General features: G+C 39.1%; 1 protein-coding gene across 5 annotated transcripts in view; it reads left to right on the top strand.

Annotated features, from left to right (window-relative positions):
* The first annotated feature begins 538 nt into the window (after nucleotides 1–538).
* The window catches only part of TMEM241 (transmembrane protein 241), a 54,776-nt gene continuing 31,068 nt past the window's right edge, over nucleotides 539–24,246 (top strand). For 3 of the 5 annotated variants that reach the window (XM_053987110.1, XM_053987126.1, XM_053987093.1), the window contains exons 1-10: nucleotides 539–664; nucleotides 4,082–4,128; nucleotides 5,856–5,933; nucleotides 10,280–10,361; nucleotides 13,516–13,593; nucleotides 14,986–15,011; nucleotides 16,674–16,725; nucleotides 17,471–17,519; nucleotides 19,544–19,589; nucleotides 20,600–20,635. In XM_053987110.1, the coding sequence (XP_053843085.1) occupies nucleotides 593–664; nucleotides 4,082–4,128; nucleotides 5,856–5,933; nucleotides 10,280–10,361; nucleotides 13,516–13,593; nucleotides 14,986–15,011; nucleotides 16,674–16,725; nucleotides 17,471–17,519; nucleotides 19,544–19,589; nucleotides 20,600–20,635 (566 nt within the window). In that variant the 5' untranslated portion in view covers nucleotides 539–592. The remainder of the gene's footprint in view (nucleotides 665–4,081; nucleotides 4,129–5,855; nucleotides 5,934–10,279; nucleotides 10,362–13,515; nucleotides 13,594–14,985; nucleotides 15,012–16,673; nucleotides 16,726–17,470; nucleotides 17,520–19,543; nucleotides 19,590–20,599; nucleotides 20,636–24,246) is intronic. The other 2 variants (XM_053987119.1, XM_053987101.1) reach the window with 1 other exon arrangement.

Here is a 24,246-nt window from a genome sequence, read left to right as displayed (position 1 = left end):
CACCAGTTCCAGCATCTCACCACCCTCACCGTAAAAAATATCTTCCTTACATCTAGTCTAAATCCGCCCTCTTTCAGTTTAAAGCTATTCCCCCTACCACTACATGCCCATGTAAAAAGTCCCTTTGCAGCTCTCTTGCAGGTCCCCTTTAGATACTAAAAGGCTGGTGTAAGGTCCCTCCAGAGCGTTCTCTTCTCCGGGATGAACATCCCGAACTCTCTTAGCCTGCCTCCAGAGGAGCGGAGCTCCAGCCCTCTGATGATCTTTGCGTCCCTCCTCTGGACTTGCTTCTACGGGTCTTCCCCGTGCCGAGTGCCTCGGAGCTGGACCAAGCTCCGAGGCACTCGGCACGGGGAATACCCTTAGAAGCAAGTCCAGAGAAGACCCGGCCGGTCGCGGTTTGGGCGCTGCCGCCTGGGCCGCGGCTGTGCCCGGGCTGCGGTGCTGCCGGCCGCTCCGGCCGCCCAGGGCCCGGCACGGCCGCCGGGCGGCAGCAGCGGCCCCGCAGAGGCGGCGCCCGCTGAGGCGACGTGTCCCTGCCCCGGCCGATGGCCGCCGCCCGCCGCGCCGCGCTGCGCGCCCGCGCTGACTGATGTATTTGAAGAGGCCGGCGGGCGGCCTCGCCTTCTGCCTCTTCTACCTGGCCTCCAGCTTCACCAACAAGGTGAGCGTGGGCGCGGGGCCGCCCCGGTCTCGGACGGGCCGGGCGGGGCGCGGGGAGGTGCGGGGGCGCTGGCTGCCGGTCCGCGGCTGCGGGAGCGAGGGAAGTGCAGGGATCCAGGAGCGGGAGGAGGACAAGGAGGAGAGGAGAGACGGTGCCCTGTGCTTTCCCTGCCCTGCTCAGGCAGGACCAGCCTTTTCCGGGCTGGACTACCCCACGAGTGAAAAAGTCCGTGGCACTCCAGCCCGGCTCCCATCCCAGCGTGCTCCAGAAACTGCGGATAGGTTGCCCGTTTCGTTTTGCTCAGTGTGTGACAGCTTTACCCTTGCACGTCAGATAAGTTCCATTGTAGTCTTGTTTAGGAGAGCAAGGAGGTTGACATCATATCATTCCAATGAATGAAGTGTTATAGAGCCAGAAGTTCTGCTGCACTGAATGTATCGCTGATGCTGTATGCATTTCATTATCGGGTGTCTGGCAACAGCATTCTTTCCTAAAAAGAGATCTGTTAACTGGAACAATGATATCAACCATCCAAGGGAAAAATGTGAAATATTCAAAGTATTATTTCAGAAGTGAAACAAAAATTAACTTCCATTGACAACTTAATTAAGTGACGAATTAAGGACAAGAATTTAGTTTTCCACTGTGTAACAATTTCATATTAGTGTTGCTGAAGTGTCTAAGCATAAGAAGTAGGCTGAACATGGCTGCCTTGTGAATAAAATTGTATAATTTAAGCATAAGTTTGAAAGCAGTTTTTTCACTCTGGGAGGAGGAGATAGAGTAACTGATCTGTGCTATCCTATTTGTCAGAGAGTGTGTCTGTATTTCTGGTGCAGATTTCTGAAAGAAAAAAATATTGGTGAAGCAATCAGGGTACGAATATTCTGAGGGAGGATTAGAGAAAAGCAGCATTTCAGAGGTGAAAATGAAATATTTTCTGGGCATTGGCCAGTGGTTTCTGTTCCAAGATACATTTGCCATTAAGGATGCCCAGAAGTAGACTGAAGTCCAAACGTGAAGCAAAGTTGTAGGGAGAGATAATGCACTTGATTTGACAGACTGCTGGGAGCAGTGATTAGTTTAATAGAAGGGGGCTAAAAGAGCTGCCAGGTTGCATCATGGCTTAACTGTTCTTGAGGGGAGGTCATAGGGACATTGACATAGGGCCTCCATTTTCAAACCTGCATGTAGGTTTTAGTGTAATAAAGTTAAAAATAACCAGAGTACAGACCTTTCAGTTGTTGAAGGTGGTGTGCAAATGCAAGCAGGGGTACAGACGTGTAGGTAGATCATCCTGATTTAAAATGCACATGGCAGTTCTGACAGGTGTATGTGTAAAAGGATCTGTTGTGAATCAACATGCCTTGTCTCTGTATACTAATGCCAGCTTTTTAGTGGCACCCCACAAACCTGAAAACTGGACCTTGCAAGGTGCTCAGCACAGTTTGCTCTCTGCTGAAATCTTTCAGCTTCTCCTTTTGCCCTTGACAGCTTCTGCTGGCTCCTGGAAGGAACAGCAGGTACCTTTCATTTCCTCTAAGGAAGATTCAATCATTCTTCTCCTTTGCAGTAGTGGTATTTATATACTTCATCATGGGAAGTTGTTAGACCTGGAAAGCATGTATTTGTGCCCCATATTTGCATATATACATATTTAGTGTGAAGAGACACTAGCATCCATACATACAGGCCCAGACAAAGCAGGCTAAAGCAATGACAGAGATTTTGCTTTTTACCCCCATGTATTACATCTCTGATGGGCTTTATGGGCTGCTTAATATTCTACACAAAATAGTGTGTAAGCAGAATGTTAAGTCTGTAAGTTACATTAGCCATAAGGAGACAATTATGTTTAGATTATTGCTCTTGGTTCTGCCAAAGATTGCCTGTTTGGTGTGATATGATTTTAATTGACTGATGCTTATGGCTTTTTGTTCCTGTTAATCCTTTTCCATTCAGTGTGATGTATGGACTGTGTTCAGAAAGTGAAAGTGCAATTCAGATGACAGCCTTCTCCATTGTTCAGTGTGTCCACTCCATGCCTCATGTACTTTAGTGCTTGTTACTTTCCACAGTGAGGCAGCATCCAGCAGTTCTGGCATGGGAAGTGCCGCAAGTGAGTGGTTTAGGTCACTCGGAGAATCACCAGAAAAGGGATGGGCAAAAGCAGATTAATATTAAAGTAAAATCACAATAAAGTTTGTTTGTAAGGTTCACTCTATTGCCATCAATACTACATTATGACATCATACATCATTATTGCATTACTACATCATTACATCTATGACATCATTATTAGATGGTTGAAGCAGACTAAAAATCAAACTAAAATCAATCAATCTAAAAATCAATCAACCAAAAATTATTTGCATGGAGGTAAGAATAGGAAAGGGAATAAGACACACTGAGTCACAGCATTCATAGTGGACCCACTTGCCAAACTTAACCCCAGATTTGATGAATGGTTTAGTCTAAAGGTTATAACACTACTTAAACATAGCAGCTCTTAATCAAAAGCTTAATTTAATCAATTTAACAAAAGATTAATATAGAATTTAATATTCAGTGACTCACTATCTTGCTTACAAACTTAAAGAGAGCAATATTCTTAATGAATTTTCTACGGCATATCCACATTCACACACACTCAGAACTAAAGGGACATGTACAAGGTATACCCAGGAAAAATTCCCCTCAAATTCAGTGAAGTACTCACTTTGGATATTCTTGCATTTTCTTCATGGGAAAAAGGTTGAGTCTTGAGGAGTGGATGGTATCAGCCCAGGATCCATCATTGTCCTTCAGAGATCTTCCAAGTGTAGCAAACTAGCTGGCTCTGAGAGATGTCCCACTCAGAGAGAGGTTGCTGGTTGCATCCTGCTGTGGTCCAGAAGAGCTTAAAGGGTCTCACTCAAGACTGCTGTTTATGCTGTTTATTAAGACTGCTGTCACAAAAGAGTTGGGTTTAGATGAAGTGATTGTCCTTCCTGGCCTCAATGTCGGTTGGTAACTTTCTCTGAAAGTTCAATAACAAAAATGTTGTTCCACTCAGGTTCTTATACAGGCAAGAAAAATTTATCTCCAAGGCTGTTTGTTAAAAAGCAGGAGCTCACTGGACAGCATTAAGTTCCTGAGAGCCAACAGTGTTTCTGCTGAGCTCAAGTGGAACTTACCCCAGATGGTGTTCATCGAGATTGAGGCCTGTCAAGCATTTCAGAGATCATAGTGCAGCCCGATGAGGGAAGGGGGAGGAAATACACCACAACAAGTGAAATTACTAAACTTTTTCTTGTCTTTTCTACCAAAATAAAGCAAAATGAGAACTTTTTGTGTTTGTTTTGTTGCTTGTGATTGTTTGTTAATATTATGAACTATAGGTGTTTGATGTCCGTTAATTTGCTGTTTGTTTTCCAGTATGTCCTGTCTGTCCTGCAATTTACCTACCCTACCCTTTTTCAAGGGTAAGTATGGTTTTAAGAATTGTGGTTTGAAAAATTACTTTAACATCTTGCTGTTCCTTGCTGAAGCTAACTTTACTACTTCTTGTCCTTAATGGCTTTTGCTGTCTAGAGAACATGCTTCATGAAGCCTTAATAAAATATTCATTAATGTGTCTTGGTTAATTTTTAAACATCATGGAGGTGATGTAATTGAGATATATAGAGTCCATAATTTCTCATTTTCCTTAAAATCCTAAGCTTCAGCATAGAAAAGTAGCAATTACAGTACAACTTCTCTTCTTTGAAAGAGAGGAAAATGTGGAAGATGTGTATTTATGATGCATTCTTTTGCTGTGCTAGAGAAAACCAACCTTAAACCCATCTTTAGGCATTCACAAATACCATGTTCCTTCTTTTCTTGCTTAGCCTTGGTTGTAAGTCTGCATCACGAGTCACTATCATGTCTTAATGACTGTAATGAGAAAGTTAATGTTTTGATAAATGTCCATATATTCCATCAATGCTGTTGATGAGACATTTAGTGAAAATCTGGGCTCTTAGAGCCAAGTCTTCCCCCATTTTTGAGATGGTGTTAAAACCTGCAGACACTGGGTATCTTTACTTCCTTTTCTGCTGCTTAGCATGGCTTACATTTTTGCCTGACTTGCAGTCCAGGACTACAATCAACTCTAGGAATAATTGCCTTGGGAATCTCCCCTTACTTTGAATGTATTCAGCTCGATTAGATATGCAGTGAATGCTTTCTTCAGTTTTGGCACATACACAGGGACTGTCTCTTGCATAAGGCTTTTATCATATGTGGAGAAGATTTTGAGTAATTTATGTAAAATAGACATGGTAAATCATCAGAAAAGTGTATTTCAATGGCAAGCAACTGCCTTATGGCATCTGTGTTACCAAAGTTATTTCCTTTTCCTATTATTTTGCAATGCATTTCAGCATTTCAATATTTTTTTCCATAAGTTTTGGCTTTTAAAAGTGACCTTTCCTTGAATTTTTTTTTAGTGGCTCAGATGCACTTTCATTTAGACCTGTGACAGATGAGCGAAGAGGAAAATAATGTAATTCTCAGTTCATGCTGTTACTGTTCATTGTCCTTCATTTTGTTCCCTGTATAATCTAAGACCATACTGCATAGTCCTAAGCATCTGAAACTGTCACAAACTTCTGTCCTTAACACCTGAGACAAGAGGAAATTTTTCAAAATAAAGTTGATGGGATTTCACCACTGGTTTGGATAGAGCATAGTCAAACCTGCAGCAAATGTCAGGGAAACCTGGCTTTTAAGCTCTCATATGCTTTTCATCCAAAAAAAGGTGAAGTGAGCTGTGATAGTAGCATTGAATATTTACCACTGTGCACTAGTACTGCATAGAGTGAATATTTGTTTATTTGTGTATGCATGAGAAAGATTTTAAATAATTGCTTAAATGCATTGCAATGAATGGGAGTAATAAATAAACCCACTTCTATACCTGTTGTGAATGTTAATATCATTTAACATTATAATACAATATCTCTGTCTGAACTGTGCTAGATATTCAAGGATTTTCACCCAAGAAACATGGAACACCTCTCTGAAAACCACTAGCTTAAGGAAGAAAAAAGCTGATAACTTATTTTAAAGTGTAAAAGAAGTCAGTGTGCATTACTTGCTACTTATTCTAAGCTATCTGCACATACTCCTTAGGCCTCACATATTATTTCCTAGTGTCATTCTATTTCAGGTGGCAAACATTGGTGGGTGGACTTCTGCTTCACATCTCCTGGAAGCTGGGCTGGGTAGAGATAAACTTGTCTTCAAGGTACTGTAGGTTTTTTGGTATCTGCCAAACACTTATCTTCTGTAGCTGCATTACAACATAGTTAAGTTGGTCATGGATGTTTTTAACTGGCTAAAATAGAGTTTGATGTGTGTGGGGGTGTGGGTGTTCTGCTTCACAGATGTAGAAGAGAATTCACATTTTAGTTAAATGGGTGTTCAATGACACACCCTTAAACTGACTACTTATATAAAGTGGATTCAATTTAACCTTGGTAAGACAACCAAAAAGCGCATAGTGAAAGCAATAAGGATGTCTTATCCAAACATCTGTCCATATCTCTTCCCTGGATTATTTCTTAGTATTGTAAGAAAAAGCTTGGTAATGTTAGTTAAGAGCATTGTCACAATCTTCCTCAAAACCCTCAGGGCTGTGAAGTCTGCAAATGTGATTTGCCTTTTTCTGAGAGCTGTGTCTTATAAATGGGGATCGTTTGCCTTTTCCTAACTGATATTAACAATAAAACTCCAAATTAAATGGTGCTTTGTAGACAAAGCTCATCTGCTTGAGCTGAGTGGGCCAGCACAATTCAGAAGAGTTGTCATGTTGTACTCTGCTCAGGTGGATCCATTCTGCAATGTGGAATGCAGCATCTTTTTCATTGTGCAGAGTGGTACCATTTAGAAGATGTATGTCCAGCGCAATCATTGGATCTTCATCTCAGGATATACTAAAAACCTTCCTGGCCAATGACCTGAGTAATGTGACTTGACTCTGAAGCTGGGAGAGTTTAAACTAAATGACTGCCAGACCCCTTCTAATGTACCTTTTTCTCAGTGATTCTGTATTAGCAAGTGACAACTGATGAACTTTCTGTTTGAGATTCAAACAGTTGGCTTGAAAAATTGAATCTCCTCACTTGGAATGAAATCCTGTGAGTATGTCATAAAAATCAGGCTGTGTTCTGTTTTCATGTCCATACAAGTGATTACATCACCATGGAAATATAAGTGAGGTCGTAAATGAAAACAGAATTCAGTTTCCTATTTTATAGCTGCAATAAACTGAGGGTGTTGTAAAAGCTGTCAGTGACTTTGGCAGAGACAGGATTAGGGTTCAAACCTTGCTTTGCTGGCAGTTACTGATACATATATACATATATATGTAAAATATCAAATTTATATTGTTTATGTATATTTTGTCATCACAAAACAGTCTAGAAGAATACAACCATCAGTAATATCCTTTTATAGTTCAGCTTTTGTACACTAAGGATTACTTCTGCTTCAAATAATGAAATTGAAGAAGCTGAATCTTTTTTTCCCAGCATGGAAAAATATACTTTCATCCTTTCAAAACCTGGGAAAATATTAAAGAAAATAGAGGACAAGAACCACTCGCTGATGTCAAAGAGGTTGTTTTTATCTAAGAAAGGCTTGGATGAAAAATTAGTTCATATTTTGACCCTGGAGACTTGAGGCCACTAGATGTCAGCACACTGTAGGGAAAGGGGTTGAAATACCTCTTGAGAGACCTCTTCGTTAGCTTGGTTAATACAGAATACCTGTTCTAGAATAGACTGAATGGAACAAGCAGAATTAATTGACATTCTTTGGCTATAATTCATTCAGCTATTTAAACATGAGTTTAAGCCTTTCTTCACAAAGATTAGGCACATGCTTTATTGCTTTGCAGAGGTGGATTTGTAACATTCATCTCCTGTATTAAAAAAAAAAAAAATCAAAGGCAAAACAAAAAAACAGCCTGAAAACCCCAACATGGAAACCTTCTAAACCTCCAAAGCACTACCAATCAAACAACTCACCAGCAAACAAACAAATAAACATATATAATGTGCAAAGGTGATTTTAATGCTACTACTGGGATATGGACATTTCCATCCCTCCTTACAAAATATCTGTTTCTGAATCTATCTGTTGGTTAGAGGGGAGGGTTTTGTCTATGTGTAGGATACTTAGGAATACCATAGCCAGTCTTCAGTCTCGTCGTGCTTCAAATTATAAACTGCATCCATTTGTTTGTTTATGTCCACAAAGTCTCGATTTTTCTGTCACATGGACTGATCTGATATACTTTCTGAGCCAGTTCAGGTTATCCCAAGGTGTCTCAGCAGAATTAAGGTATTACATAGAGATCATTGCCCTTTGTCTAAAGTCCAGAATACTAACTTCACTATAAAGACCAAATAAAAACATATTATTTAGAGTAAGCTCACTCAGGTTTTGTGGATAACCTGCTTTGCCTCTGCTTCCCCCTAGGACTATACTGTAAGGAACTTTCCCTCATTGTTTCTAAACAGCAAATATTGACTGTCTGTAAAGCTTTCATCCAAAACAAGACTTCTGTGAAGCGCAGAGCAACACATAGCATGTGCATAATGCTTCCAGTCTGCTGCCCAGCTTCTGCCTAACTGTTGTAGGCACATAAGTCTGATGTGTTATGATTGGCATGTCTTGTAGTGCTGCATTTCACCCATAGCTAAGCAGCAGCTCAGAGCCTTTCTTTAAGTGTTGTTTGGGGGAACCTACCCATTGCTTATCATGGGATTTGGGTTTAGCCCTACAACTACCGCAAACTCATCAGTTCTCTTCCTACTTTGCATGTACATCAGTATAATGCCAACAGGAGAAGCTGCTAATTGGTTTACATACAAGACAGATTGTTGATGCTGACACATTACATCAAACATTCGTGCATTCTTTTTCAGTCCTGAAATTCCCACTTGGCAGCATAAAATTCTGCGCTTACATCATGGAAAAAGCATCTGAAGTCCTTTTCCATTGCACTTCACAGAATTACATTGGAGATGAAGACATATTTGGGATTCCTACAATTTAGTGGTGGGGAACATGAAAGAGTGATATTTTTGTGTTCTAAATGAAAATTTGGTTTTTATCCTGTGTTCCTTTTATCTTCCCAGAGTCACTTCCTTTTCTTCCCTCCCCCTTTCTTCAATTTGTTGCTGTTCCAATAGTGCAGGGGTATTTTTGTTGGTGTCTGATGTGAATTCATTGGTAATGAGGTATGACAGTATAAGATCTTGGACTTGATGAGATTCCAGTTGAAGTCAATAACCTCAAAAGGAACTGTGTTTTTATAAAAATTTATGGTGACTAGTCAAGAAAACCCAGGGCAAATATTTATGCCAATTAAAGGATCTAAACATTATTTTTGTGACCCTGGGTTTTTGTTATCTTGGAAAATTATATATATATAACAGAGGAAATGTGGTATTTATGGTTTTTCCCTTGTCTGTGATTACATGAATCTTTGTGCGTGTTTTATCTTTTTTCGTACTGTTCTGATTTCAGTGTTTAGTGGTCTGTTTTCTCGTGTTCCATGAAGTGTGCTGGTGTACCAGTATCTACAATTACATTTCAAGTCTTACATGTTAATTGGAACTGTAATGCAAACTAAAGAACGACAAGCAGTTTGGTTTTGTTTTGAGAACCAGCATTGCCCATTAACATTTTCTCCACTTTAATTCAAAGGTTGGGAAGAGTGAGTGGGGCAGCCATGTCCTCAGTCCTGGAAGCCCTTGATTCAGGCCTTTGCCTCACGGCTACTCCTTTCTCCCCTTGCCAAAAATCTTACATTATTCTCTCTGAAATTTACCACCTACCTGATCCCTTTTTTCCCTTAAGTAACAAGATCAAAAATAGAAGAAGTGCAAGTTCTGAAGCCCCATCTCAGAACTGAAACCTGATCCTACTACAGTAGCCATGGCTAGAAAAAATTAATCAGATCAATCTGATGACTTCATTCCTCCATTAGTTGTCAAACTGCCTCTAGGAGTTTGGCTTAGTCAAAGGAATATGATTAGGAAATCTCAAGAGATAGGCTCCCACAGAGACAATCTGATCTTTAGGAAGAATCTCTTTGTAAATCTGGCTGAGAAATGAATGTGTGGGTGGCCCAGTGTATTTGTACATAGTGGAAATGTGTGCTGTCTGTGCAAGTGAGCCACTTTATGCCTTCATTTGTCAGGTTTCGTTCCTTTCACAGAACATCAAGGAAATCAGTTGAAATGTCTCTCCTTTAATACCAATGGGAGTAATTTCTAAGGGAGGAAAAAAAAAAAAAAAACTACCAACATGATTTTGGAGTGAGAGGAGCCAGAGAAAGAGTAAAATAAAGAAAATATATCTGCAGTTATTTCCTCTCTTGGATTAGACAAAATGAATTATTTCTAATTTGGACTCCTTAGTAAATGGGAAGAATACTGAGCAATCTGATTCTGACTTTAACATGCACATGTTTGAAATTAATGTACATAAATACATATTACTACATTCCTTGCAAGCAACTGTTGTTTCTGTATGTAGACAGAATGTGGTGAAATAATGGGATTTTAATTGTTTTCACAGGTCTGAAATCCTGTCATGGCTTCCTGCATCAGTACTTTTTGTGGGTGTTATTTATGCTGGCTCCAGGGCACTGTCTAGATTGGTAAGAAATGAACCTGTAGAAGTCAGCTCTTTATTACCTCTACTTTGTAAACAAAGACCATTCCCTTCATACCTGTTGCTTAATGCTGTTCCTGGGTTGAGGGAGAAGGAGGGAGGAGGACTTCAAATAATAGATCCATTGTTGGTGGAGCTAATGCAGCGGTCCAATCCTACTAAGTATCAAAAAGCATCTCTGTGACAGTTTGAAGCACTCAGCATCTCTACAGAGTTTTGCTGAACAGATCCTCAGTGGTCTGAATTATACAGGTAGGGAAAAAGTTGAAGAAATCAGTAGCTGTAACTTTGCAAAAGGAGGAATGGGGTTGTGGGATCTGTGAGAAATCCTTCCAGGAAAATGATGAAGACCATTTCAATGAGAATGTTTTGCTTCTTTGCACGATTTGAAAAAATAAATAGAAAGTTGGAAAGAGATTATGGGAAGGGTTAGATTACTCCATTTTATGATTCATTTGTATCACAGTAATTTACCAAATGTTTACAGAATGCCAAATCTCCTTCCATGAAACTTGAATGCTTTATGCTTAAATTATATAGTCTTCCCTAAAAAAAGTAAAATAAATTGGGGTGGCATTTATTTTTTTTAAATAACAATATTGCTGCTGTTATTCAGTCTGCAAGCTCAAATCCTGCACTCGTTCCCTTCTGCATTCTGTCAATATATCTTAATGTAACTCCAAAACCAGCTTGCCCCTGTCACTTCCTCAGCCTTAAGGAGGATCAAAAGGGACTTTTTTTACCAGATTCTGATTGTAGTGATCCCTTGAAATCCCAGTAGAGAGAGCAGAAAAGAACAGGAGGTCTCTGTCCTTGTAAGCAAGGTTGGGGGCCTTATCTTGGACACAGATAATCTTGGGAAACCACAGGCATGTGCTCAGAAGCGCCATGCTCCCAGATCAGTTCTCTCTCAGTGTGATTGCATTTACTTCCTCTTGCTTCCTTGTCAAAGAAAGTTCCACTGGGCTTCTTTGGTGTAAGGTAAGCAAAGTCCCACAAGGAAAGCCTTGTCTGGAAGCCTTGGCAGCAGCATCTTTTCTGCTTGCTCACATGGGTGGTGGAAGAGCTAAAAGAATCACATCCTTTCTGTTATTTCTTCTTACTTCCTGGTCATCCTGAAAGTTACTCTATTTACCTCCTGCTCCTGCTCTGGTCATTCATGAGTGAACTGTACTGGAGTGGCAGAAGGGCTGTGAAGGATTTTGATTTGTATCCCAAACTTTTCTTAAGGTGCCTCTCACCTTAAGAAAAAAACCTTAATGGTTTTTGTTGTACGTGAAATGGGAATTTAGAGATCTAATTCTGTGGCCATTTTACAAGGTAAGACAAAGTGAAGAGCAGTCTTAGGCTATAATTATTATGTGCTGCCTTGTAGTGGAGCTAAATTCAATTCTATGTAGAAGCTTTACTTACAATAACTTTGTCTACAACAATTTTATGACAGTGAAAATGAAAGTGGACTCTTCCAAACTCATAGCTGAATTGGCTCATCTCCACAGCATATTTTAATTAAGTGGGCAGAAATTACGTGTACTTTTATTATCAAATCCAAAGAGACCCACTTTCAAACACTCCTGTATACTGGCAAAGCTACAACTTTAGTCTCTGTTTGTGCCTCTTCCTAGAGGTGCTGGCAATCTCTCCAGACCAAGGATTTAGGACTAGAACTGGAGGAGGACTGCTTAGCTCTGGACTGTGATGATTAAAAAAAGTATGCAGAGCCATGACAGGAGATTTGTTCAGAGTGCATTCACCCTACCTTTCTTAAGCATTAAGCCCACTCACAAATTTAAGAAATACTTGTATCAAAGGCAATAGACATATGGAGAAGGTTAAGTGGGCTAGGCAAACTGGAGCCATTGTTGGCTCCAAAACATGTTTAGAAGAGCCAAAAGCAGAAGGGAGGAAAGAAAAACCCAACAAATTGGCTTTCACAAAGGGAAGAATTTAAGTTTCCTGTCAACTTTCCTTGTTTATGGGTATTTCTTGTATTTCCTGTTACTGTGTCAAGCTCAGAGTACTTTTATGTTTAATACTTCTGGGTTTATGTTCTCAGTTATCCAGCAACAGAGATTGGTTTTCAGTACTGGTGAAGCTGGGTCCAACAACTTCATGCCAGTTGTGTTGGTGTGATTTCCATTCTTATTTTGGTGTGCCTGTTGTGGCTATGGACCCACCCCAGTTGTCATAATGACTTAAAATGTTTAATGAGCAATGCTTGTCTGGCTTCTTTTCTTTAACATCTAAAGAAAATTACAGAAAATATACAAATTCCCATTTGAGAGATATTTGTGGGTTCTATCACCTGGTACTTAAAAGTTTGGACATCACTGAGAAATCAATCCATTCTCTGCTACTGTGATTTAAATACCATACACAAGTAGGGAAATACTGCTTCCTAAAATGGCTTAGTCTTTAGATTATCTCAATCAATGCAGAGAATTGCTTCTGTTTCAACTGTCTGAGAGACCATCGATCTGATTTGGAGGAAGTATTATGAACCACTAATTCTAGTTGGATTTGCCTGGGGCAATGGGTGTTTGATTCATTATTGTTATCATTGGGGTTTGTTTCTTAATGATTTCATGTTGGGATGGTGTCCAGATACCTCAGTGGGTATAATTTCAGCATCATTTGTGTATGAACTATTGCATTTCTATCCTAATTTTGGGCAGCTCTTCCTAGCAGTGACTGAAAGCAATCACCTAAAATTGTCTTGCCCACAAATCTGTTGCTAGGAGTCACACTGTATTCTTAGTACCAGCAGAGAGAGATGGGACAACAAATGAGAACTGTTTGCTGTGATGGCTGAAGATTCTGGATCAGAGAGGGAAAACTAGAGGCCAAAACCTGGAGCAAATCTCACTGGGGTATCTGGGTACAAACAAACTGACTGAGCACTCAGCAGTGGGAGACACAGCAGGCAGGTCTGCAGGAGGGTCTGCATTTAAAGATGCCTGTGCCCATGTGCTAGTGATTCAAATGGGTTAAGTCTCTTTTAGGTGATGTGGCATGGGTTTACAGCTTCAAAAACAAAACCCCAAACCACAGACATGTGGGACAGCTGTTTCTAGGAGGAGTGCCTATGTGTGTGACTGCTCTGGGTTGATTTGAGCATTTTTGTTCTCTCCCCATGGCAGCCAATCCCAGTGTTCCTCACCGTGCACAATGCAGCAGAAGTCATAACCTGCGGGTTCCAGAAGTTTGTGCAGAAAGAGGTAATTGATCTATTAGTCAAGGTAACTCCTGTGATAGAACTGCCCCAGAACAAGATACCTAATTTCTCTTAATACAGGCATTGGTGCCATGTACTTTTGTAGACTCACTGTAATAGCAATTCATTAATGAGACCCTGAGAGAGCTTTTTGCTGTTGACAAGTATCTATACTGATGTTTCCTTTCCCCTTATTTGATGACATACTGCAAATACATATCACCAGCCTGATCTGCATTTTTAAGACTGGCTTGGCCCTGCTTAGTTTTTGCTTTTGAAAATTAATATTTTCTCTCTCTCTCATGCCCCACATATAAATCTCATTGTTTGAGCTGAGAGGAATGAGGACTATGCCCTTAGATCTAATCAGTATAATAGATCTTGTGTATTGTATGATTACAGATAGGTCACATCTCCACATAAAATGCAGGAGGAACGGTGCATTTTTGAATTTGTTTTGAATATTTGAGATTCTGCCCCTATGAAAGTCAGGAGAAAAACTCTTGTACCCTTTTGTAAGAACTGGAGGGTTTTTTTTTTCTTACAAACTGTATTGGGGAGCCTTCTTTTTAGGCTTTTATTTGAAATGTTTTTCTAACTGACTACAGAGTTGTTGTGTGAGCTAACACTGGGAAATCATTCATCACAAAGTTGTTTCTACAGTGGCCTCTGGCTTGCTGTGAAAGGCATCTTCCATTCATTATAACTGTTTTCTGTATAGAAGACAGATAAATGAGTGTTTACTTCATCTAACAAACAAAAGAGATCACTAAGGTTATGCCTAAGGGACATAGCAGTGTGTACCATGGCATGTCCCTGTGTCATTGTCCTCTGATTAGTGTCCCTGTCAAAGTGTTTCACATTTTCCTTCTATGTCACAAGCTTATGACTCCTCTCTTTAAAAACAAAAGCACTACAGATAAGGATAATGCAAACACAGGCCTAACAGAAAGCTCCTCAGGAATAATTTCACATCAAAAAATTGGGAAAATTTCTATCAAATCTTGAGTTTAGATCAAGATTTGTTTGTATGAGGTAGTACCCAATTAGGAAAACTCAATATTTGAGTACATATGTTACACAATTTTGGTACAATTCAAGTCAAGTTTGAGGAGCAGGTATAAAGTTCGTGTCTAGCTTTAAGTTTACTTGCTGGTAAGCAATCTGAAAATATAAATCAAGGTGAAGTAGGCTGATCTATAATCCTGATTCTTCTTTATCAAATTAAATTTTCTAAGCAGTGCTCAAATTTTGAATGCTGTTCATTGCAGATTTTATGTGTATGGTGCAGTAAGATCAGCTGTCATCACTTTCCAGTTTTTGGAAGAAGAAAACACTATTTTACCATTTTTATCATTAAATTTTAATGTTTTAATCATGCTTTCTTTTTTTACAGCAGACTTCTCATCTGAAAGTCTGTAGGTAAGCTTTTAAAACGACTCAGATTCAAATTCAGACTTGTTTTGGCTCCAGCTTCTGTATTTGCTTCAGATAATGGCACACCAAAACAATGAAGAATGTAAGGCACATTCCTGTGGGCAGTGAGCCTAAATTGCAACATAGGAGTAATTCAATATTTAAATTTTTTTTAGCAATTGCTTGAATAGTTTGATATGTTTTTTCCCCTTACAAAAATGAAATTAATGTTAAAACAGCCTATAACAATGCTTTTGGAAAGTCTTGGAAGGTTTGAACTTCCAGTGGGTAATCATAAACAGTAAGAGAAAGAAAATTAGTGTGTTAGAAAGTAGCTAAAAATTTCCTTCCTTAGAAATGAAAGGTAAATGAGATCCATTTCTGCTAGAATCATTCATAGGAGGTGGGAGTCAGTCTCTTCTGCCATGTCTCAAATGAAGGGACAAGAGGAAGTGGCCTTTAATTGCACCAGAGGAGGTTCAGATTAGATATTAGAAAAAAAAATACACTACAAGCGTGGTTTGGCATTGGAATAAATTGCCTGGGAGATGGTGGAGTCACTATCTCTGGAAGAGTTTTCTGGATGTGGCACTTGGGGTGATTATGGTGGCACTGGGTTGACAGCTGGACAAATGATCTTGAAGATCATCAACCTTGATGATTCTGTGATATTAAGCTGCACAACTACCAGCCCTTGGTGGCCCTGGTAGTTTAGGCTTCAAAAAGGAGATGGAAAGGGACAAACAGAAATCAACCAATCATGTGTTAAAATTTCGATTCTATGCCCCCACATCCCCTTGAAGAATGGATATTTGCTGTCTTCCACATCCTGTAATATTTTAGCTGTACTTTAGAATGGATAATGTTGGGTTATTATTTAGTGTACTTAGAGGTATTATCTTCCTAATTTCTTCCTGTTGTTTCCATTATCTGACTATGTGGCCTTGTCTTCACCACTGGATTATTGTCAAGGATACAATTTAAAAAATAATCTTTATTCTGTCTTTTCCCATGCCCTTAGAGAGTAGGAAAATAAGCTGCAAAACATAAATTAATATGTTACTACTGACAGTCCACTGAAATTCCACAATGTATTCCCCGTAGCTTAAAGAAATACTGACTCAGCCATAGGTTAAGAATTTATTTAGCTTAAGTTGTTGGGCTAGGAGAGGACTTGTGCTGTCCTTAAGACACTTCCAATGTATACCAGTCAATTCCACCTTGCTCTGTGCTCTGGAGTAACAATGTCACTTGTGATGGACTCACATCTGCTGGAATTGCTGTAACAGCCAATTAGTCTCAATGAAAGAACTTTTTGGTAGTCATTCAGCCAGAAATTGGCTGATTTTGGCTTTTTGAAAAAGCCTAGGGAAGCCAGATGGCTAGTGAAGAAAAATACTCTCTGCCAAAAAATCTTGTTTTTATCACTTCTGAGGTGTTTTGTGCTGCTTCTCTTCCCATAAAACTTTACTGTGTGCAAGTTATGAAGAATGCATTATGTAAAAATTTTGGTGGCAGAAATTGTTTTTTAAACATAGAATAAAAAAAATTAAACAAGTGAAGTGTCAGTGTAAAATTGAGTGGAATTGCCTCTACTTTGCTGGGAGTAGAAATCCAGGTTGAAAGCTTTTGGTCTTGCTTTATATTTTTTCTTTCTCTTCTCCCCAGTGTGTTGTTCCTCCTGGCAGCAGCAGTGTGCCTTCCTTTGTGTGACACACAGGTGAGATCTGCTTTGTAAAGCAGCTTGAGCTAGGCCTTGATGCTTGACATCTTGTTAACATATGAGGGATGCAGCTTTTACTGGTAAGCTAGAGTAGGATTCCTGCAAGGGAATTGTAAATGTTTCTTGTTGCTGTGTTGTAGTCTTGCTGGGTTTACTGTGATTGCATCATGGTAAAACCTCTGAACAGTGTGGACATACAGCTCTTTGGTGAAAGTGGTGGCTGGGGAAACCACAGTTTTACTTCTTAATAGTGCTTACAGCAAATCACTTAGTTTTGAATTAGTTGTGTGTACTTTCAGGAATTCCCTGAATTAGTTTTGCATTCACTGTACACGCTTTCTGTAGCTACCTGAGAAAGAAAGGAGGTGCCTCCAGAGAGTGCTCCATTCAGGAAAGATCTAATCATTGGAGAGTCTCTTTTGGAGACCTAGGAAAGCTGGTTCCTTGCTTTACATACCTCAGTTAATATCTGAAGTCAGATGAGTCTGGAAATTGGTGTACACATCCGAAATAGAATTATCTTTGCTGAGACAAGCTGAGAGCCTGCATAATTGGCATATGTCAGGTTTCTGAGTGTGACAGGAAGAATTTCAGTCTTCCTAGTGTTCTTTAGTCATCTTCCCTTTCTTTGTAGCACAGCTCCCACTCGCTGTACTTGCTTTGCAAAGCTAACTGCAGGGGAATTGCAATATGTATGTATACACGTTCGTGCTTTTGTTTATGTAGATGTTCTTTATTGCAGTTTGATCCAAATGGATATTTATGGGCTCTAATTCACTTGATCTGTGTTGGTAAGTAATTTTCTTCTAGAAAAAGAAATATGAAGAGTAAATGTGTTGGAGAAACCAGCTTTTTTATGAAGTTACTGATATTTGAGACTCTATACGTAAGAAATACTTGGAAAGAATGGAGATCAGTAAATATAAGAAAGTGCATTCTTATTATAGATTTTTTGTTCAAAACAACAATAGAACACACTGCATATTGCAGTCTGTTAACTGTGGGGGAGAAAATGCACATGCAATTTTAATCAGCACTAAGCTTTTCTGGTTGTTTTTTGATGGTTGCCTATTGAGAGAGACTTCTTTCTGAGGGGAGAAGAAACATGAAAAAAACAAGCAATAACTTGTACTTGGAGCTTTATTGCACACACAGATTTTATTTGAAAACTGTCAAAAATATACTAAAATATCATGGACTATGGTCCCAGAGGAAGGATGTTGAAATGTTGCAGTTTTTTAGGCAATCATACGCATTAAAAAAAAAAAAAAAACACAACTAACAATGAGTTGCATAACCTATCAGGTTTTCTTTTGTCTTTTTTTTTTTTTTTTTTTGAGACCAAACATTGATTTGGATAAATAGTAGCTGTTCCCTGAAATGCTAGAAACAGTCAGACTAGAAAATCTGAAGAAAACAAGAGCAGTAATATTTAATAGGAGATTTTTGGGTTTTGGAGTATTTTGGTGGATAATAAGGGACTTGTATTTGATTCTTATCTGTCCTATATACTGAGTGACTCATTCATATGTTAAGTCCTGTCTGCAGATTAGAGATATACCTTCTTTATTTCTTCTATTCATACTGTAAAATTTTCTGGGCAGAGGTAATATGTTTATATGTATTCCTGTCTAGGAAGGTCTAGAGATCCCCATCTGAAATGTTGTTAACATACAAATAAGAAATCGTTTTGGTGTTTTTTTGAGAAATACCATATGGTAAACATTTGCTCATTTATATGAAAGTAAAAGCCATGGATTTTCCACTTCAAATACTTGTTTGCTGTGATGAGTGATGTTCTTGCTTTCTCAAAGCCAAGGAGTCGCATTTGTAAAGCAATGCTTGGTCATGGAGGTGGAAAATTGCTTAGAGAGTTTTCAGAATGCTTCATTTGTGTGTTTGAAATGTGTAGGAAGTGCCAACAGAATGTTTCTGCTCAAAATATAGCTGCCATCCATTTCTCTTGGTTTTGAGAGTTGATATTGCTATTGGGAGTTATTTGTGTAATTAGATTTCCTATCAGCTGGAATGAAGTTGCTACAAGAGAGGGCAAACAGATGAATTAACTTACTGCATAGTAAATCAACACAGATCATTACAGAAAGGACGTGTGTTCTACCCTTCAACTTGTGTAATGGAAGCAGAATTGAGGATATCTATTTCATAGTGTTCTATTGGATTGACTTTTTATATTCTGGTTTTCTCTGTGAATCAAAAAAATTACCCCAAAGCCTGGAAGAAAATATCTGAAAAAACAGAGCCTGAAGCTGTGTCATTTCTTCCATGAGTGCTCAAATCTTTATCCAGGACAGAAATGGAAGCTAACAAGAGGTAGATGGGTGGGTCAAGAATGTAAAGAACCTGAAGACACTAGAGCTGAGAGAACTTTAAATAGGAAAGATGGCTCAGACCCAACAGCTCTATGTAGATGATCATATATATCATAGAACTTGCCCTCAAAATGGTGTGGGCTCAAGAACCCATTCTGTGGCACCTTTCTGTATGTATTTACGCACAAAACCATGCACAATCACACAGTCTCTCCTTTGTTGTTGCTGTGAGCTAGGAGATGTCTCATCTTCAGAAAGACTAGCAGAACCACAAAGCGTGACTGTGCTCAGAGCTGATAACACTTTGAAAACCATTAATTTGAAGCAATAGGTTCATTTTACTCATGGTTTAGGAATCCTTTGTGCTGTGTTGCTAAACAGTAATTCAGAGGGGTTCCATGTCTGCCAGTACGACGGCCAAACAAGCTGTTGTTTGTCAGAACGATCGCATGATATGGCAATTACACGTGTCATTTCAATTACAGGGGCTTACAAAGTATTTCACAAGTTGTGGAAACCTGGATCTTTAAGGTAATGTGTTTTCTTACTCTTTCATAAGGGAGATGACTGTGATGTAGGGAGCTCTGCATGATCAGCAGGAGCTGGGCCACTCCTGGTTAATCATTAATGACTTCTCTTGCAAGACGAGCCTTATTTATTGTTGGTAGTAACAGCGTGTGGTTATTGATAGTTATACTGCTAACTGGAACATGGAATTAGTTTTAAACAGTGTATTATCCAAGGGTAATGACTCAGCCCTGGAAAAAGAACCCCTAATTACTGGCACAGGTGTTAAGGGGAAACATTAGTCTCTGTTCACGTGGAAAGCTACATGGTTTGAATCTGTCAGTATCTGCCTTTGTGACAGTCTCAAAAATGTTCAGCAGCTGGTGGCTTACCACAGGATGGAAATGGCTGAGTACCTTAAAAACCTTGGAACCTTGCACTAATCCCATGTGCATGTTAGAACTGCAACCACACAGTAGTAGTCTTGGAATCAGGTGGCATTGCATGTTCACAGTGCCTGTAATCTGCAGTTTTCTTTACTGATGGAGATGGGTATGTTGACACTCCACATGATGGATAATATACATGCATGGATAAGCTTATTTATTTCAAAACCATTTTCCATTTCTGGTTAAAGGGTCTAAATTTTAATCAGTCTTACTTTATCTTCACTTTAAATGAAACTCCTACTGACAGTAACAACAGAAATAATGTGTTGGTTAATTGTGGCAAGCACATTTCTCTCTCTCTCAGGATTTTTTATTGAGGTGCACAGAGAGAAATGTGCTTGCCACAGTTAATTGATAATTAATTGATTGGTGTTGATAAAATTATTACTATGTTATCTTTATAATGCATATAATGATAATATAATGTTAGTATTACCTAATATTAACCTTGTTGTATATTATATAAATTCATATAATGTAATATTACAGAATTAATGTCTATTACTGTTTAATATACTGATCTGTTACACCAAATGAAGTGCATTGCTGAAAAAAACACCTTTTTTTCTTTGCCTCCTCTCCCAGTGATCTGGACCAACAGTACATCAACTATGTATTCAGGTAAAATGAATAAGTCTTTGATACACCAGAGCTGGTTTTATGTGGTATATGTTTTCATTTTCAACCTTGGCTTGTTGAAGAAACTCATAGCTACCACTACTTAAATGCATTTATTTAGCAGGACGTTCACTGAAAGAGCAGTGCTAAGCTGAATGGCTTAGCAGCTGAATTTTTTTGGCTCCAGTTGTAGATGGACATGCCAATATACACCTGAGGAGGTAACGAAGTGTTAATTATGAATTTCTAAATACCGTGTGCACAAGCGATCTATCACTTCCAGAAATAATATTTACAGAGTAACTCCCTGGCAATACCCCACTTCAGAAAATAAAACTTGTACAAAATTGTACAGAAGAGGAGGTAGTGATTACAAAAGTACTGTGTGCAAAGAACATGAGCAGTAACTGATTGTTCAGAGTGCCATTAGTGGGATTGAGTAATTCTGACTTTCAGTTGTTTTTCTGATTTGGAGATAGAAGAGTGGCTTGTTATTTTGTAGCTAGTGAAAGAGTCTGAGTCACTGACCAGATTCCCCTGCTTTTTTAAATCCAGTCCTTTCTTCAAAGAGCCACAAACCAGGACATTCAGAGTACATGGCTTCTGCTAGGTTTTTGTGAGGCTTTATTTCAAGTAAGGTATCTAGAGACTTGATTCAATTCTCTTCCATCTGAAATCACGTCTAATATATGTTGGCCTCTTTTCTTGGGTTCATACCTAAAGTCATTTGGGAGCACAAAGTATGAATAATGAATTCCTTCTGTGGTCAAAAGGAGTGAAAGAGGGAGCAGGAGTTGGGAATAAGCATAACAAAAGTTAAGTTGTGCTAGTCTTTTTGATTAGACTCTTGTCTGGCCGCATGAAAAATCTTTGATAAAAGTACATCAGGGACACCAATGTGTGGCAGTTGCTTTCCTTCAATTCCCATTTGTCTTGTGAGCATAGTCAATATGATAACTCTGTATCTCTTTCTGTCTTAGTTCAATCATATCTCCTATTTCCGTAAATAAGTAATACAGGCCTCTGCCTTTGCCTTTATGATTCACCAGGGCCCCATTAATGGACAATATCTGGATATCAGTTTGCTTGAAGTAGGCTCTTGTTTAAGTCAGTTGTTGTTTTCCATCTACTATGAAATGCAAAGCAAATCAATTTTACACAAAAAAGGTAGGTGTGTTTATTGAAACTTTGGAAGAATTAGTCATGGAATTGGCAAATATGCTGCCACATGCAGAAATAACCTATGAAGTCTGGAATGAGATGTAGCTGTGTTGAAGGGAAATCATGAACCAAGCAGTAAAATCAATTGATTTTCATTTGACAGCTGCCTGACTGTTTCTCAGTTGTCATTTTAGTTGAAAATTGCATCTAGACCTGAATTTTTAAACTCAGATTTTGGCCCAAGGTCTTTCAGCTTTGATTGAAAAGTCAGGCCTGGGCTGCTGCTCTGTTAGTTCATGGTCTTGGTCCTTTGAAGTCTGTGAACTTGTGTCCAGCAGAGAGCAGGAGTCCCACATTACATCAAAAGTATAATTTATATGGAAGCTTTTGAAAGGGAGAAACTTCTCGCTAAGGAACTGTGAGGTGCAGGAATATATGTATTTAAAACTGTTCTTTTTACAGAAAAGAAACTAACAGACAATCCAACAATGGATTTATGCAAATTGGAAGATGGCTATTTTCAGCATCTGTTTAAGAGCAAAAATTTATTATCAAAGCTTCCAAAGTTTTTCTCCAAGAAGAGGCTTAAAGGTCAGCGTAGCTCATAAGATGATGGTGCAAAACAACTTGCTGGAAAGCAGGTGGTTTAAGGGAGATGGCAAACTGGATGCTTATTTGTTTGGTTTGGGTCTAACTATATGTCTATGTGTCTGTCTGTGTATACATGTGTCAGAAAAGTTCACAATCCATAGAATTTGGATCTTGCCTAGGGAAAACAAGCAGTACCATGGACAATGGGATAAGTGGCATCTGAATTCTTTTAGAGTTTTATTTTGTCAAAATAGTTAATGATGTTTGAAAGGGTATAAAATTTGGCAGAAATTCTCGTCTGCAACCTCCATGACATGTCACCTCCAGTGTCTAATGGGGCTGGAATCCTGCTGCAGGAGGAACTGGCAGGGTGTGCCTCTGTGTGAGACCCCTGCACATGTATTTATGTCGGAGACCACCGCCACTTCCCAAATCTGGATGAAGCTGTTCAGCGTGTTTGAGAGCTGTGTGGAGCTGTGTACACACAGCTTTACTGCACAAACTTAATTTCTGTAGAAAACAATCAAAACTGCTTTTAAATATCACTGACTAAAGGAATGTTCTCTGAATGAGCACTAGCTCCTCACAGGCAGCTCTGGGTCAGAATTACTGTAGACATGGATTATCTCTGTCAGAGGGTGCCCAGCAGTAAATTTTGTGACCTAGAAGGTGTTAAGGTATATGCTGTTTCCTCTTCTCAGGCCTTCTCAAGGACTGTTCTGGCCATGACAGGATCAGAGTTCCACCTCCAGGACAGGACAGTTTAATGTGTACTGGAAGTCTTGTCTATACAAGCATGATTGTATGATTCTATGATTTATGAAGGAACTTGCTAGTGTGGTATCAGTGCAACTTTATCCTCTTAAAATTATTGTCAATAGGTCTTTAAAGCTCTTTATTTCTAATCTAGATCAGACATACCAGACATGCAGCTGTGTGGACACAGCCAGATAGTGTTTAAAATCATCCAGTCTTTTAGGTTGGATAAGACTCTTAAGGTCATTGAGTGCATTAACCAAGCACTACCAAGCCCACCACTGAACCTTGTCCCTAAGCCCCACATGTCTCTTAAATACCTCTAAGGATGGTGGCTCAGACACTGCCCTGGGCAACCTATTTCAATGCTTGATTCCAAGGCCTTTTAGTGAAGAAATTTTTATTAATACATAGGGGAAAAAATAGAATTATTGTAATAGAGGCTGTTCAAAGTGTTTCTCAGTTCAGTATGAAAGCACAGTTGTACTCTACTGAGTGTAGAGACTGCCTGTATGAAGCAGATTAAAAGATCTGCCACAAATTACTGGGTGTTAGAATATACCAATATGTTAGAGGAAAAAAAAAAAAAAAAATATATATATATAAAGAAAAGAGAAGGCTCTGTTGGATGCTTCCAGAAGTGCAACTGAAATGAGCAGTTTCCTAACATATGCTGTCCTTACACATCATGCACTATTTCTTGTTCTGAAATCTGGAACAGTTTGGAAGAAAAGAACACCCTAAGTAAATGTATATGAATGGGAACTTTCCAGAATCAAACAGATCTGAAGAAATATTTGCTGATGTTGAAAGTCTGGTGTTCTTCTCACTTCATCACTTCCAATATGATTATTCAATGGCTTTTAAAAAGGGAGCCAGGCCAGGAACAAGTGTAGGAGGGAAAGCAGAGCTGTGCTATGCAGAGAAGGGAGGGGTAATGTTGTTTCTCAATGCCAGTTCATCCCTCTCCCTCGTGTTTAAGCATCTGGGGCAGTGAGGCAGAGAAGAGAGTCAATGTACTTCCAAGATCCTGCCTCTAATCCTCCAATCCTCTTGATCCCACCCCCTTTTTTAAACTGAAGTATTGTATTTCTCTGTACTCTGAT

The sequence above is a fragment of the Vidua macroura genome, chromosome 1, assembly GCF_024509145.1.
Source record: "Vidua macroura isolate BioBank_ID:100142 chromosome 1, ASM2450914v1, whole genome shotgun sequence".
Taxonomy (NCBI): domain Eukaryota; kingdom Metazoa; phylum Chordata; class Aves; order Passeriformes; family Viduidae; genus Vidua; species Vidua macroura.
The sequence above is the reverse complement of the archived record's forward strand: the minus strand, read 5'-3'. Positions and strand labels throughout refer to the sequence as shown.